Genomic DNA, 14,159 nt, shown 5'->3' with positions numbered 1-14,159 from the left:
CACGGTGCTTATCCCTCCTTAATAGGTTGTTTTACCCTATATGCCGATAACATTCGTTGGTTACAATTAATTGCATATTATTCGGCAACTCGGCCGTACGAAAACCATTTTTTTGTTAAATATCTTGGCTGTGCATATGCACAGCATATGTTTCGAAATGGACAAATTGATATGAAATTTGCGAAAAAGAATCCACGTGTCTTGGAAGGACTCGAACCCTCAACCTCCTACTCTCTAAATAGGCGTGATAACCCTATCAAGCAAGCCTTGGCACAGCAGAGTGCCAAATAGTGGAATTAAATGGAGAGTACTTAATTCGTCTTAGACGGTTGCATACATTCCACTAAAAGAGTTTTATATATTTTTCTGAAGACAGTTTTGTGTTGCTTTCGTATTGCTTGGTGTGCTCTTGGAAGCGCGAGTGAATTTGGTTTTGGATTTCGGGAGGCCTGTCCTCAAATGACAATTCTTCGCGGAGCTTTTCCCAGCACTGTCGTCAGTAAGAGCGTTTACCGGTATGCCCTCAATAACAGGCATCTCTTATCAGGCCCCAGCATTTAGCGGGGAGAGTAGCCCTTCCCAAATCAGAAAATTGATATGCTCGAGGGAGGGTCGAGTGAGGTTTCGCAAAACCCCACCGAACCACAGTGGCAAAAATCGTGTTTGTTTATGCGCGTTTATTCAATAGTACCCTTATTATGTGATTAAGCACTTCCTTGTGATCAATGCACTTCCTTGGAGATATTCAGCCTTACGATATAGCTAACATATATTCCCCTAAAAGTGAGATGAAAATTTTAATTTTTCCACTTTACAACATGCAAGTTATATGTCTTCGCGAAAGTTGTAGCAAAAGTTCTCCAGCAAACTTTGTCGAAGACACCTAGTTCGTAATTTCATTACTTTCGGAGATTTATTGCTGTTTATGTCAACATTTTTTGTACATGTTCGACATATAAACAATGGGTTAGGGACAAAAGGTCGAAAGGACAAAAGGTCGAAGGGACAAATGGTCGAAAAGGACAAAAGGTCGAAAGGACAAAACGTCGCACAGAACAAAAGGTCGAAAGGACAAAACGTCGAATGGGACAAAAGGTCGAAAGAGACAAAAGGTCGAAAAGAACAAAAGGTCGATATAAACAAGAAAGTGAAACAGAGATAATCAATCTCGCACAATATAAGTTTAATTCATTTCTTAAAACAACAATCTTTTTAATCTCTAATAGAACTATTTATATATTTATAATATTGTTGCATAGTAATTACTCCTTCTTTGAAAATTGCTCATTCTTCAACTTTGATTGATGAGATAAGTGTACTTCTGCTTGAAGTTAAATGCATTTCACAAACTCCTTGGGAATACATCCAACTTGTCTTGATCGACCTTTTGTTCCTTTCGACCTTTTATCCATTTCAAATTTTTTCCCTTTGAAACTTTTGTCCTTTCGACCTTATGTCCCTTTCGACGTTTTGTTTTTCCGACCTTTTGTCATTTCGACTTTTTGTCTTTTGAGCTTTCGTCTTTCAACCTTTTTTTCTTTCGACCTTTTATCATAGATTCAAAGACAAAAAAAGCCAATATCGTTTCGAGGTGAACCGGCCTAGGGCCGAGAAATCCATTAATAAAGACAATAATAATACATAGTAATAAAAGCTAATATCGTGGTTGTAGATCCCAGGTTCTTAGCTCAAAGACAGTTTGAATGACCTGACACATTCTTATAAAAAACTATTGTTCAACTTTCTTAGTAATTTCTCCAATATTGAGCAAGCAAAAAGCGGAATATATCAAATAAACCGTGTAGTACCGCTTGGAAAATTTAAATTACACGGAGTGGAATAACAATGAGAAGCAACGACCCCCCAATGGTGTGACATAAACAATCTTGGTTTTGTTTTTTTTTTCAATCAATAACAAACAAAAATCTCCATTCGAGTTCTTTGAATTTCATCAATTTCAAAACTTTAATTTTAGCCATGATCTAAACATTTCAAGGTTTAAGCTGGTTAGAAGCATGGTTTTAACGCTAGCAGCATCTGCTCACAAACAACAATTTCACCCATCACCGAAATATCCTATAGAGATGCAAATTTGATTACCTTGTCTTCTTCGACATTGAATTCGAGATTCAAAAAGTGCGAAATTCTTTATGATTTGAAATGTAAACAACGTGCTGAATAGCAGCTTAAACCATAATATACGTTAGTATTAAGCATCATAGTTTCTTTGTAAGTGTAATTTCATCAGACCAACGGGTAGTGATTGCATTTGAAAGCCATCCATATATTCCTAGTTGGAAAATGATCTGAATGAATCTTTAGATTCTTCGACATGAATCCGATGTGTGATTCGTGTTACAAAATGAGGTGTTATAATTTTGACTTTTCATTTTTTTCGTCTGTACTTCCTACCGAAAAAGCTGGAAAAATTTGATACTGAAGTGACTTTAATAAGGAACAATATCGAGTTGAGGATATGAATTTTTGAAAAAAAAAATAGGGTCTGATTTGAGTTACCAGAAAAAGAGGAAGGGGGGTCAATATGCCTTACCTAAGCAAAGACTGATCTAATGTCTTAGCTGTAACCATTTTTTTGGGTATTTTTCCCTCATGCAACAGCTTAAATATATAGCTAGCTGATGCTATCTTTATATTTAAGAAAATCTCAATTATATTGGTAATATTCACATTTTAAAAAAGTGGTGATAATGTCTGTAGATTAAAAAACACCTTAATAAAGATTAAAAAAAAAAAGTGGTGATAATTCATGCGTGGAGACGCGTAGTATATTGTAGGTTAGTCTCACTAGGGCGAAATGTCAGATGTTCCTATCTATTATTTTGTCATTTTTTTCGCCTAACCTACATAATTTAGACTAAGTTTTGTTACGGCCATTTCAAACACGGTAAATATGAATACCCGAAAGGCGTTTTGCCTCGGTGAGGGGTTGGTGGGGCCTCTTCCCCTATAAGTACATTGGTGTACCTACAATATTTTGTAAACAAATATTATTTAATTGATCCTTTAGAATTGTAATTAATTGACGACTGGAAATATTGTGGCTTACAAGGATATGGCTTTCTCAGTCTCTGAGCTGATCAAAACGGCTATATTTTGAATTGCCTGACGTTTCAGCAGGATGTATTCTGATAATTTTCCCTTGAAAAAGGCAAAAGAAAAAAGTCCATATCCTTGTAAGCATTCCTTAGAATGTTAACGTTTCCCCCACAACTACTAGTTACTGCTTTTATATGGAGGGGGAAGGCTTTTTTTTAATATACTGTGATTTTCACATACAGAAAATGATTGTTTTAGCAGGAATGCTTTTCAATGTTTGTTTTCAAAATAATGCACGGCCAAATCGTAAAGTAGGCTCAACATGTAAACAATTTATTAAGAAAACAGGGGTTTAGTGCTATTGAAAAAACAAGGCATTTTATTACAACCCTGCTATTTACCGCAGTCGTCAACCCGGCAAACGCCATGCAACCGGTTGCATCGTTAACGGTATCGTTTGTATTTCGCGCTTTTCTGTCTATCTCACGTGTGAACCATATTCGTAATACACCCAGAGTTTGTTTTTTTTCTACCAGCAAAGCACCAACATCAGGGGGTTTACCTTGTCTGAGAGGAGCCTAGACCTGCTGAGCCAGTTCGAGCGCCAGCCCACTCCTACCAGTCCCTCTCGGAGAGTCGGTAGAACTTGAGCGCAGCTCCACGCGTTTACAAGTGAAAGCTTTGGCGCGGCCCACACAAGCACGTGCTCCACCTCGGTTGAGTCATTTACGAGGCGGCTTCTCAATCAACTCTCACTCTCACTTTCGTTGAAAGCTTTCGTCGATCGCGGGTCGCGTCTTTGCGGCGCGCTTGGCCGGGATCGGCGGCCGTGGGCTTTCTTTCTACCTTCAATATTTTTCTCTGCACACCACGCCGCAAACTGTTAGAGGTGGAAAGACTTAGCTCAGCGTTCCATATTTTAAATAGTAGCGGATGTAAACAATTGTCAGTCAGTGTCAAAAATCTCGTCGGAGAGGATCCGTGTCCCTAGTGTCTGCGGCCGAAACCGAATACTCCTTGAGCTTCGGGAACCATGAAGCCCCGATGGAATCTTGTGGTTAGTGAATGCAATTTTTATTCTACATTTTATTTATTGGGCTGAGAAATTAATAGCAAATGTACACGCAATTAGTAATGTTGTGTGAAAATGTGTTTTGTATATCGGTTGAAAATATGTTGGGTATATTCCAGGGAATGAGATAACGATGAGCACGACTTCAGCTGTTACGTAATGACGGATCTGTGTTACGAGTGATTTACTTTTCACATTATCGTATGGCCTGAGGAAATCAGACTTTAGCTGTAGTGACATATTTCCACAGGAAGATTGGGAAAGAAGTGCGAAAGTGATACTAACCAAATGTGCGGTAACATCTGGTAAGCACGAATCCCAGATGATGAACCCATCACATGATGGACGTTAGCAAACCTCTGTTGAAAAAGGAACTCTCATTGGTGATAATAGCTAGTGGTTTTCAGCATTTGTGCCGGTTATTGATGAATGTGTCTTTATCGAGACTGTGTGCATAAAATGCTCCACCCATCCTTTGGACATTGGACCGTGCTTACGAATAACTTAAACGAGCAAACTGGGCGTTTAAGTGACGAATCATAGTAGAAGTGATGATCCGCCTAGTTTGAATTATGAATGCCGCGGTGCCGGCACACGCGTGAAGCCCATTTGTTAGCTGCATTAAACCGGAGATGTTTGATGTTTACGTTTTGGTGCTTGTGTAACAACATTTTCTTCGCGTTTTCCGAACCGCTTTTTTGGACCGAACGTATTTTGTCGGAAGTTATTAGATACGGTACGGTATTAATTATTAAATTGGTGTATAATTGGATGCCATGTGAGCAGTGTCTGTCGAAAATTATTAAAAGGATGACGGGAATGCGTGGAATTTGGTCAGTGAAAAGCACGTGTTTTCCCAAAATCGTTTGCGTAAAATGTATGCTGGTCATCAATCGGATGTGTATACTCGCTTGTTACGATACAGCGAAGTTTTGTCGTAACAAGGCATGACAGATGATCTACCCGATATATATTGATACAATTAATATCGACAATTGTGAAAAATAGATTTTTTTTAACGTTGAACATTCATTTTATCATCATTTGTTTCAAACGTTGCTTTACATTTGAAGTTCTAACCCACTCAGCTGTTATGTATTTTGAAAGGCATTGTAACTTTATGTAACTTCAAACCTTAGACTTCGATAACCTAGCTACTCTGTTGACACTGAAAATAATTTAAAAAAATCCTAAACTCAGTTTCCGAAATATGAGCTGGTCGGAAATCAGACTACGATCAATGAACTTTACCATACTTTCACAAAGCGATCGTATATTGTTTTTATCCCGACCAGAAGATGGACCTCGGATGTTTTTGTGCAGCTCTACCGTGCCGTATCCGATCATGTTTGTATGTATATGTGTATATGTGTACAACATTTTGTAGACACACTTTTTGGAACTTATCATTGGCCGAATTACTCGCAAAAAGTTCCATTCGACGGGAAATCCTGTCCCATTGTTTGCTATTGAAAATTGGCCAGAGTGAATTTTTAATATTTTTTTTAGTTTTTTTTAGGTCGACTCTATATCTCGATGTTTTTATTTCATTGCTCAAGCTATCCTTATCTAGATAGTCCCTTCAATATCGCGATCAAATCGTTTGTCAGATATACCGAATGCAATACATATTGAATAGAGTACAATAGATGGTGCTATCATCATCTTTACCATTCCGGGACAAGCTTAGTTCTCAATCATTTACTCAGTTCCTCTGCTGTGAACGACAAGCATCGTTCTACCTAGGCGAGAGTAGTTTCATCTTTGAACAGAGTCATGGTTATGCTGACCATACGTACCGTATTTAACGGGACAGTCCCGTTTTTTAGACCTTATTATGCTGTCCCGTCGTAATCTAAAAAATCCTCAATTTGTCCTGTTTTTCATTGATTCATTCAAAGAGCTTCAAAATGTATTTTGCATGGATCGACTTTTCTTATGGTTTTTAACAAATTTCTTCGGATTTCGATCCTCACATACGTTAAGGTTCAGAGATCAGGAGCTTGTCTGCATATTTCGCTTCCATGTGTGTGAGCGGGATTTATGGGATTTCGTTGTAGAAAATTAAAATTTTGGCCCGATTTAAAATACAATCCGGCGAAAATCTCCGAGGGTCCGAGCTGTAAACCAGCCTATAAATTAGCCAATATTTGTTTCACGTTTCGCGACGGAATTGCATGAGTCCTGCCTTTTTGTAAGTACAGGGGAACAAAATCAATGGACAAGCTTCCCGAGGTGTGAGGCTACTTTTATAGTAATTCGATTAGGTTTGACATTTATTCACACGGGTCAACCATATTCATGAAAATAATTTCAATTACATTTAATTAATGTTCTTTCGTTGTTGAGATTCTTGTTATTCTTATCCGCAGATTTTCCCTCACTTATATTCATGAAAAAGTGTTTTATAGCACGGGAAATCGAATCTATACCATTTCGTCGAAAGACATTTCGTCGAATGACATTTAGTCGAATGACATTTGGTCGAAGAGACATTACGTCGAATAGATATTTGGTCGAAGGGACATTTAGTCGAAAATGTTTTTTTTTATCTTTTAGAGACGCAGGACATTTGGTCGAAAGGACACTACGTCGAAAAGACACTACGTCGAATGGACATTTAGTCGAAATCAGATTTTAGAATTAAGAATTAAAAATATTGATACATTTAGTCTAATGACGTTCCGTTGAATGGTACTTTAGTCAAGAACAATTAAAAATAAATGGTTTATTGCGGTGTTTCAAAAAGTCACATAATTTTTGCTCCAATATTGTTCAAAGAATGATAGGTTCATAAAAAAGAATAAATAATAACATGAAAACGGTGAATATTTCGAGAATATTCCCGACTGCGTATTGACTTTAGTGAACTCCTCTAACCGACTACAATGAATCTATACCACCTGGTCAAAAGAAATTTAGTCGAATGATGTTTTTTCATTAGACATAACGTTGAACAGATTAAGTTATATGACTATTTGGTTGGAATTAAATTTTCGGCCTATAATTAAAACAATGGCTAGATGACAATTTTATACTGAACTAATTGTTGTATAAATATTGAGTGAAAGAAGAGTATCAATGAAAAGAATAAGAACACCTTTTCTATTCAACCTAATGTCCCTTGGACTAAAATCCTTTCGACGAATTGTCATTTGATCAAATGTCATTAGACTAAATATCAATCAACGAAGTGTTCCAACGCCGACTACGATGAAGTATTGGCAAAATAACATTGATTTCATTGATTTTAGACCATGTGCCGCAAAATAAAATAGAGGGTATTTCACCATCTGTACCTAATATTTGACTATTTCTGAAGGTTTTCAATTTTCCTATAAAACCGGGTTTCCAAAGGGTTCTGTTAGCTCAGGTGAAAAACCCTCATCGGCATCAGTAATCAATTTATTCATGCATCTTGTGGATGATTTATTCAAATTAATCAAAAATCTATTGACGAATTATCCATTTAACTAATTACCCTTATTACCGACTAAGCACTTTCAACATTCGACTTATTTTCCATTCGACTAAATGTCCTTTCGACTAAATGTCCATTCGACTAAATGTCCATTCGACTAAATGTCCATTTGACTAAATTTCCATTCGACTAAATGTCCATTCGACTAAATGTCCTTTCGATCAAATGTACTTTCGACTAAATGTCATTCGACTAACCGTCATTCGACGAAATGTCATTCGACGAACTGTCCCAAAGCCCGGGAAATCAATAAACCCTCTCTATTTGTCTTTTGACATGTTTTGAAATTATTTTTTTTATCTTTTGGCTTTAAGCATGTACTTTGACTATTTTTCATTTTGACGTAGGACTCCATCATTTTGCATATTTCAATGAAATTAAAGATTATCAACGATAAGCTATTGAAAATTTCAATTCTTGTCAAAGCCAGTAAAAATTTCATATGTAACCAATCCCGTGCATTCCTAACACGGACATCAGAATGCGGTATGTCACGGGCCTTCGGGTCTACTGCAAGATTTTCTTTGTGTATAAAAGAAGTAGTTCCTATCGTGTGCGAGTCATTACAATTTGTGACAGCAGCGCGCACTGACGTGCTTTTTGCTCGCTCATTTTTCGTTTCGTTCGTTCGTTCGCTGTGTTTACCTTCATAGCGACAGCATGCAGTCACCAGCGGTAGAACTGCCGGTGAGTCTGCGAATATGCATGAAAGAAGTGGGCGCATTTTTTGGTCATTCTGTGCTTGATGATGGTCGGATGCAGTGGGTGTCGGTTGCGATGGATGCAATCGCCCATCGCATCGCTCGGAGCTCACGGCTAGAGGCCGAATAAAATGAGAGAGATCTGGTCTGCTCATCCAGGTGATTGGTTTCATAATCCACATGATACCGGAATGGGTACGAGTCATGCCATATGACTGACCATTTGTTAAGTTGTGTTTGGTACTAAACGACACGTACATTAAAACATGATGCTACTATAACAATTCAGATACCCCAGGAAAAAGCAAAAATCAACTGCACGGAAGAAAATAAAAATTTGATTAAAATAATTACTTTCATTTATTTGCAGAAGGCATTAGCAATTAAAGATGCACAATCAGCAATAGTTTTAATATCCATTTGAGATTAACAAATTTCGCTGTATTACATGTAAATCTTTCAAAAAGTCCGCAAAAAATAATTTCCAGAAAAATATTTAAATAAACTTTATCTTATTCTTTGTTTTTCATTTACAGAGAAATTGTATGATTAAACTTGACGTAGACTCGGAGTTTAGAATAAAAACATTAAGGTGATTATACAATCAAGCCATGTGGTGAATTTCAAATTCACCACACGATTTTCTACTCCTATTATCAAAAGTACAAATCCAGCGTAATAGTTTTCGTACAATGCTGAAATTAAAGTCGATTGTTTATCATGAGTAAGCAAACGATCTACGGATGTTTCACCCCCATGGGCATTGTGGTTCTCTTAATTCGTGCTCTTGAAAAATCACTAGAAAAAGCACGTGGTTTCCAAGATGGCCGATTTGTGGCTTTGTTGTATAACCACCTTAAATAATTTTTCGTTGATGTATTAGCAGTAGCTCCTCTATTTTAGTAGAGTTACTGCTCCTTGACTTGTTTCTTATTCTTGTGATTTTTTCAACAGTAAGAATGCATGTTAGCAAAAAGAAGCAACGGAATTGGTGCTGTTTTGGTGCTTGTTTTGAAAACAGTTCCCCTAAAATAGCACATTTTGCCCAAGCCTGAAAATTTTAAAAATAGAATTTTTAAACTTCAAATACTACCATCAATAAGAAATCTATAAATGCCCTACATTTGCTTGAATAAAAAAGGGCTTAATAGATAGAAACAAAGCAATTCAAATTATGTATTTAATTATTAGTTTTATTTCCAGAAGTTTTGAATAAATAAATTGCTAATAATTCTACACAGCATGGAAGTTGTCGTTTCCAATATCAATACCTTTAATCAAACTCCATAGATCCAAAAGTTAGAAGTTAAATGTAAATACGTTACGTTTATACAAGTCCTACGTCTACTCGTGGTTATGTTGAAAACATTACCCATTGCTTGTTTTTTTCAATTGTTTAGAATTGAAAAAGTTTTTGATATTGGTCAGTAATAAAATCCTTAGTGGATTAAAATAAAATTTTAAAATCCAACTTTTTTTTAAAATGTTTTGAAAAATGAGTATTTTTGTCCGCGCCCTTTGGAAAGTGAAATATTTGAAGTTTAGTATTTTTCCACAACTAACTTAAAACAATAGAAGGTTATGGTGGTGAATGATTCACTCTACAATTTTTCACTGACGGAAAATGAAAATTATGCCCATAAATTTTAAAATTTCCACAGCTCTTGAATTTTGTCTCATGATTTTGTTTTACTTGTCCCGTTTTGTAAGTGGGTTTCCCATTTTTTTCACTTAAATGATCTAATCAGTCTAGTCATGGTGCCACCAACAGGCAAGCTGGAATATTGGATGCTCTTATGTTACATGACGGGGGCAATGAAGTCCAATGCATCGGAATTTGTTTAGCTGATTGAGACCGAGATTATTCTCGCCAATTAATAGCTGTTGATGGTGTTATCCAGTTGGCTGTTTACAGTTTAACAATGGCTTCGGAAACCAAATAGTTTCTCGAGCAAATGGTTCATGTTCGAAAGATTCAAGTAGCCGGCTACACCCAAGCAGCGGATAGAAGATTTTAATACAATTCTGCATAACACCTTACAGAAATTGTATAAAATATTGGCATATACAATTTCGGAAGATTTTAATACAACCATTTTATTTCAATCTTACAGTTTTGTATTAAATACAGTACAGGTAAACTTCGATATAACATACATGTCGATTTCAAAGTTGTACGTTATATCGAAGCATAAGCAGTCATCCTTATTTTACACTACTTAAATGTTGTACTATCATGTACTTTTGGTCGAATTTTTTTTTATATAAGGCTCAGATAGCAGTGTGAAACAGCTTTTCTCGTGAACAATTCCTACAAACTTGTTCGTTACTAAGAAAAATGACCAGAAGAATTTAGTTCCTTATTTTATATCTATATAAAGCACAGGATTTTTTTTTCTTCTATAAAACAATACAAAATACCTGAATTCTATCCGATATTTTGTTGGATGTATTCTACAAAAAAATTTGATACTTTTTTTGAATTTTTGATGGAATTTCCAACAAAATAGTTAAAGATTTCCAAAAGGGATTTCCCAAGTTATTCCAAAGGGAAGATCCATTGATTACGTAGCGCTAAAAAAAGCAATTTTCAACCCCCCTCCACCCTATGTCACACTTTTTGTATGAATCATCTAAAATTTGTGTATGGATAGTCACACTTCAGGCAACCCCCCTCTCCCCACCAAGCGTTACGTAATTTATGGATGTTCCCAAAAAGTACTTCCAAACTATTTCCCAAAGGAATTCTTAAAAAATCGAAAGAATTCTCCGAAGGATTTTCCGAGGAATTTCCTCAGAAATGTTTAAAGAAATTCTGGAAATTCTGAAGAAAATTCCAGAAGAATTTCTAAAGAAATTTTTAAAAGAGTTGCTGAAAAAAATGAAAAAAACCTAAGTAATTTCCTGCAAAAAGTTCTGAAAGATTTGCTGGAGAGAGTTCTAAAGGAATTTCTGGAGGACTTTCAAGAAAATCCTGTTTTTTTTTTTATTTTTAATAACTTCTTTTTTTAATTTAGAAATTAGGTTCAACGCTATCTGGAATTTCAGAAGAAATTTCTTAATGTATTTATGAAAGAATTTCCATAGGGATTTCCAGTGGAAATGAATTCAATCTAAAGCAACTTCCGAAGAAATTCCTACCCGAATTTTCAAAACCTTAATAATTTTCCTAAGAAATTTGTAAAGGAATTCCAGGACTAGTCCCCAAAGTAATTTTCGAAGGAATATCCGAAAGAATTACCAAAATATTTTCCGTACATATTTCTACAGGAGTTTCGGAAGGTATTTCCGGAGAATGTTGAAAAAGAATTCGTGAACATTTCAAAATGAATGATTCGAAGAATTTCCGAAAGAATTCCAGGAGGAAGTTTTGAATTCCGAATGAACTCCTAAGGTAGATTCTGAAGTAATTCTTAAAATTCATCCTGACAATTTTTGAAGAATAATTGAGGAGGAATTTAAAAATGATTTTTAGATTTGTTTCCGAAGTTGTTTCCGGATTAACTTCCCTGGGGGAAGGAAATCTTGAAGCAATGCCCAAAAAAATTCTCGGTGTAATCTAGGAATGTCGGAAGTTTCTTCAGGAGTTCAATTTGAAAATCCTTCAGGAATTTGTAATTATCGGGTAAGTATGCCCAACGCTATGCTGAGACTCCCTGAACCAATGGCTTCAGGGTCGGCACGCTCTCCTCAAGCTAGTCGCGAACAAGAAGCTCTTGCAATCAAATGCAGGGAAAACCACCGAGCTTCACTACGCGACACTTTATTCACTTCTGTCTTCACTTTCTCTCTCTTAAAGCTAGTTAACCTGTCTTTAGAGCCCCTCTTCCTGGCAGCACTGCACTACTCCATTTCTTTCCTTCCTCTTCTTCCTTCCTTCCTTCTGTGGCCGACGACCCGGCAGTGAGCAACTCTGTTCACTGCGGGCTTACCGGTTAGCCGGTAATATCACCGGGATGGCTTCGGGATGTTCCTCGCTCCTTGCTTCTTTGCAACTCGACCAATAATAAGGCCGATCGACTATAAGCGGAAACAATGCCGGATTAGGCTGACTACGGAACCAGGGAATGACGTCAGGACTTGCTGGGGTTTTCAACCCAAAAACAGTTGGGTTGTCCTTAACGCCTTCTCTTGTTCCACACACTTTCTTCTCTACTCTTCAACTTCCAACTTTGGTAACTTTGTAACATCCGTTCGCTTCGAAATACTTTGGAATAGTGACCGCATCCCAGGGTCATGACCTCCTTTTCCAGGTCAGTCACCTCGTCTCATAGTATCGACCCAATTACGCCACCCCTTAATGGCTACTTAAGGACAAGCATTACAGAATCCAAAACTAAATTCACTCACGTTTTCAAGGGCACACCACTCAATATGAGGGCAGCGAACAACTTTTGTTTCTATTATTTCAGCTTTGCTGCGACGCAGCATGTGTGGAATAATGAAAATGACGTTTAATATAGTGACGTGCTGATATAGGTTGTATGAAGCGAAAAAATATTGTAAAACTTTGTACTATTTTTTCTCAAAACCAAGTTTTTGTCACTTACACCCCTTTGCAAAACCCCCTCATTTGTAATATTCAAGTCGTTTATAGATGTGTTGAATAATGTGTTTTAACCATAAAATAGAAAAACTTAAATGGTAACGACTTGTAATAACTTACATTTCTTCTATAACGTATGATTATGGGCATGGCTTAGAATCCAAACAGAAATAATTTCGACGATTCGGAGTCCATGATAGCGTGCTCACGCCTAAACCAAGGAAAATGAGTTTAGAATCAGTGAAAGAGGGTTTTTTGTTCAACTTTGGCTCATAAGCCGTAATCGCGATTTACGTTTAAACTGGTCTTAGTCATGTTATTCCGAATCTAGCGCCTACGAAAAATCATTCAATTTTTGGCACATCTTTACTTGTAGCAGTCTAGATAAATCACAAAACGATAACGTGCCTATTTGAATGATGCATTGCTAATATCTAGCAAAAATTCACACTATTTGCTTTTCAAAATAAAATTTTACTTTCTTGCCGTTACAGCCCAATGCTAGCTAAATGAGAAAAGTAAAACAACAAAAACAAGCAACGCGAACTTAGACGGAATCTCAAACCTGATCTACTTAATTATTGGAAGTATAATACATCATAACGTTGCATAAAATTTACTCAAAACGACTATGTAACAGATTGTACCTTTAGTTGTGGAAATATATTCATAATTTGCATCTTTAGCGCAGGAGTGATAATTTAATTCACACTTACCATTCCGAGAAGGCTTCATCCTACCTCAAACAGCGAGCGGTTGACGCTTGTAAGTTGTAACGCGCTGCCGGCTGCATAACTCCGATCGATCCATAAACACGCTGTAGAACTAATTCATTATTACCCACCAACATTATTAAGCCAAATCACGGCAATCGATGCTGGTTGTACCGTTACATTCATCCGATCGTAATCTTAATCGGATTCCAAGATAGTGCGATAACAAGAATTTCTTCCAATGCAATGAACCACCTACAAGGCACGTAGTCAGGCACTGCGTACTGATTATGCAATCTGATCGCCCCGCAGTCATCGCTTCATTAGCTTAAGGTTATACTTATATCTCTGACATTTTCACGCCCTCGGTCTTCTCCATGCGCGATATGCTATGGATAGATAGGCACCGGGTCGATGTTACATGTTGTACTTACTCGCCCCACGATGGTAAGCCGGCTCCCCATGCGCTATGATTGTAATCATCGCTGCTTCGTAATATTTTTACCAGTTTCCCACAGAAGGTAAACAGAGGAGAAAAAGGCTCATCAACCTCGTCGTCTAGCTTGGATAAAATTGGGGTCGTCGTTAT

The 14,159-nt window shown here is 36.9% G+C and overlaps 1 protein-coding gene across 1 annotated transcript in view; it reads left to right on the top strand.

The window, feature by feature from the left end:
- The first annotated feature begins 3,962 nt into the window (after positions 1-3,962).
- Positions 3,963-14,159, top strand: part of LOC134216946 (uncharacterized) — a 50,611-nt gene continuing 40,414 nt past the window's right edge. The window contains exon 1 of the mRNA XM_062695709.1: positions 3,963-4,114. Within this exon, the coding sequence (XP_062551693.1) occupies positions 4,091-4,114 (24 nt within the window). The 5' untranslated portion in view covers positions 3,963-4,090. The remainder of the gene's footprint in view (positions 4,115-14,159) is intronic.

This window comes from Armigeres subalbatus, chromosome 2, assembly GCF_024139115.2.
Source record: "Armigeres subalbatus isolate Guangzhou_Male chromosome 2, GZ_Asu_2, whole genome shotgun sequence".
NCBI lineage: Eukaryota > Metazoa > Arthropoda > Insecta > Diptera > Culicidae > Armigeres > Armigeres subalbatus.
Note: the sequence above shows the minus strand (reverse complement) of the source record. Positions and strands in the feature narration are given on the sequence as shown.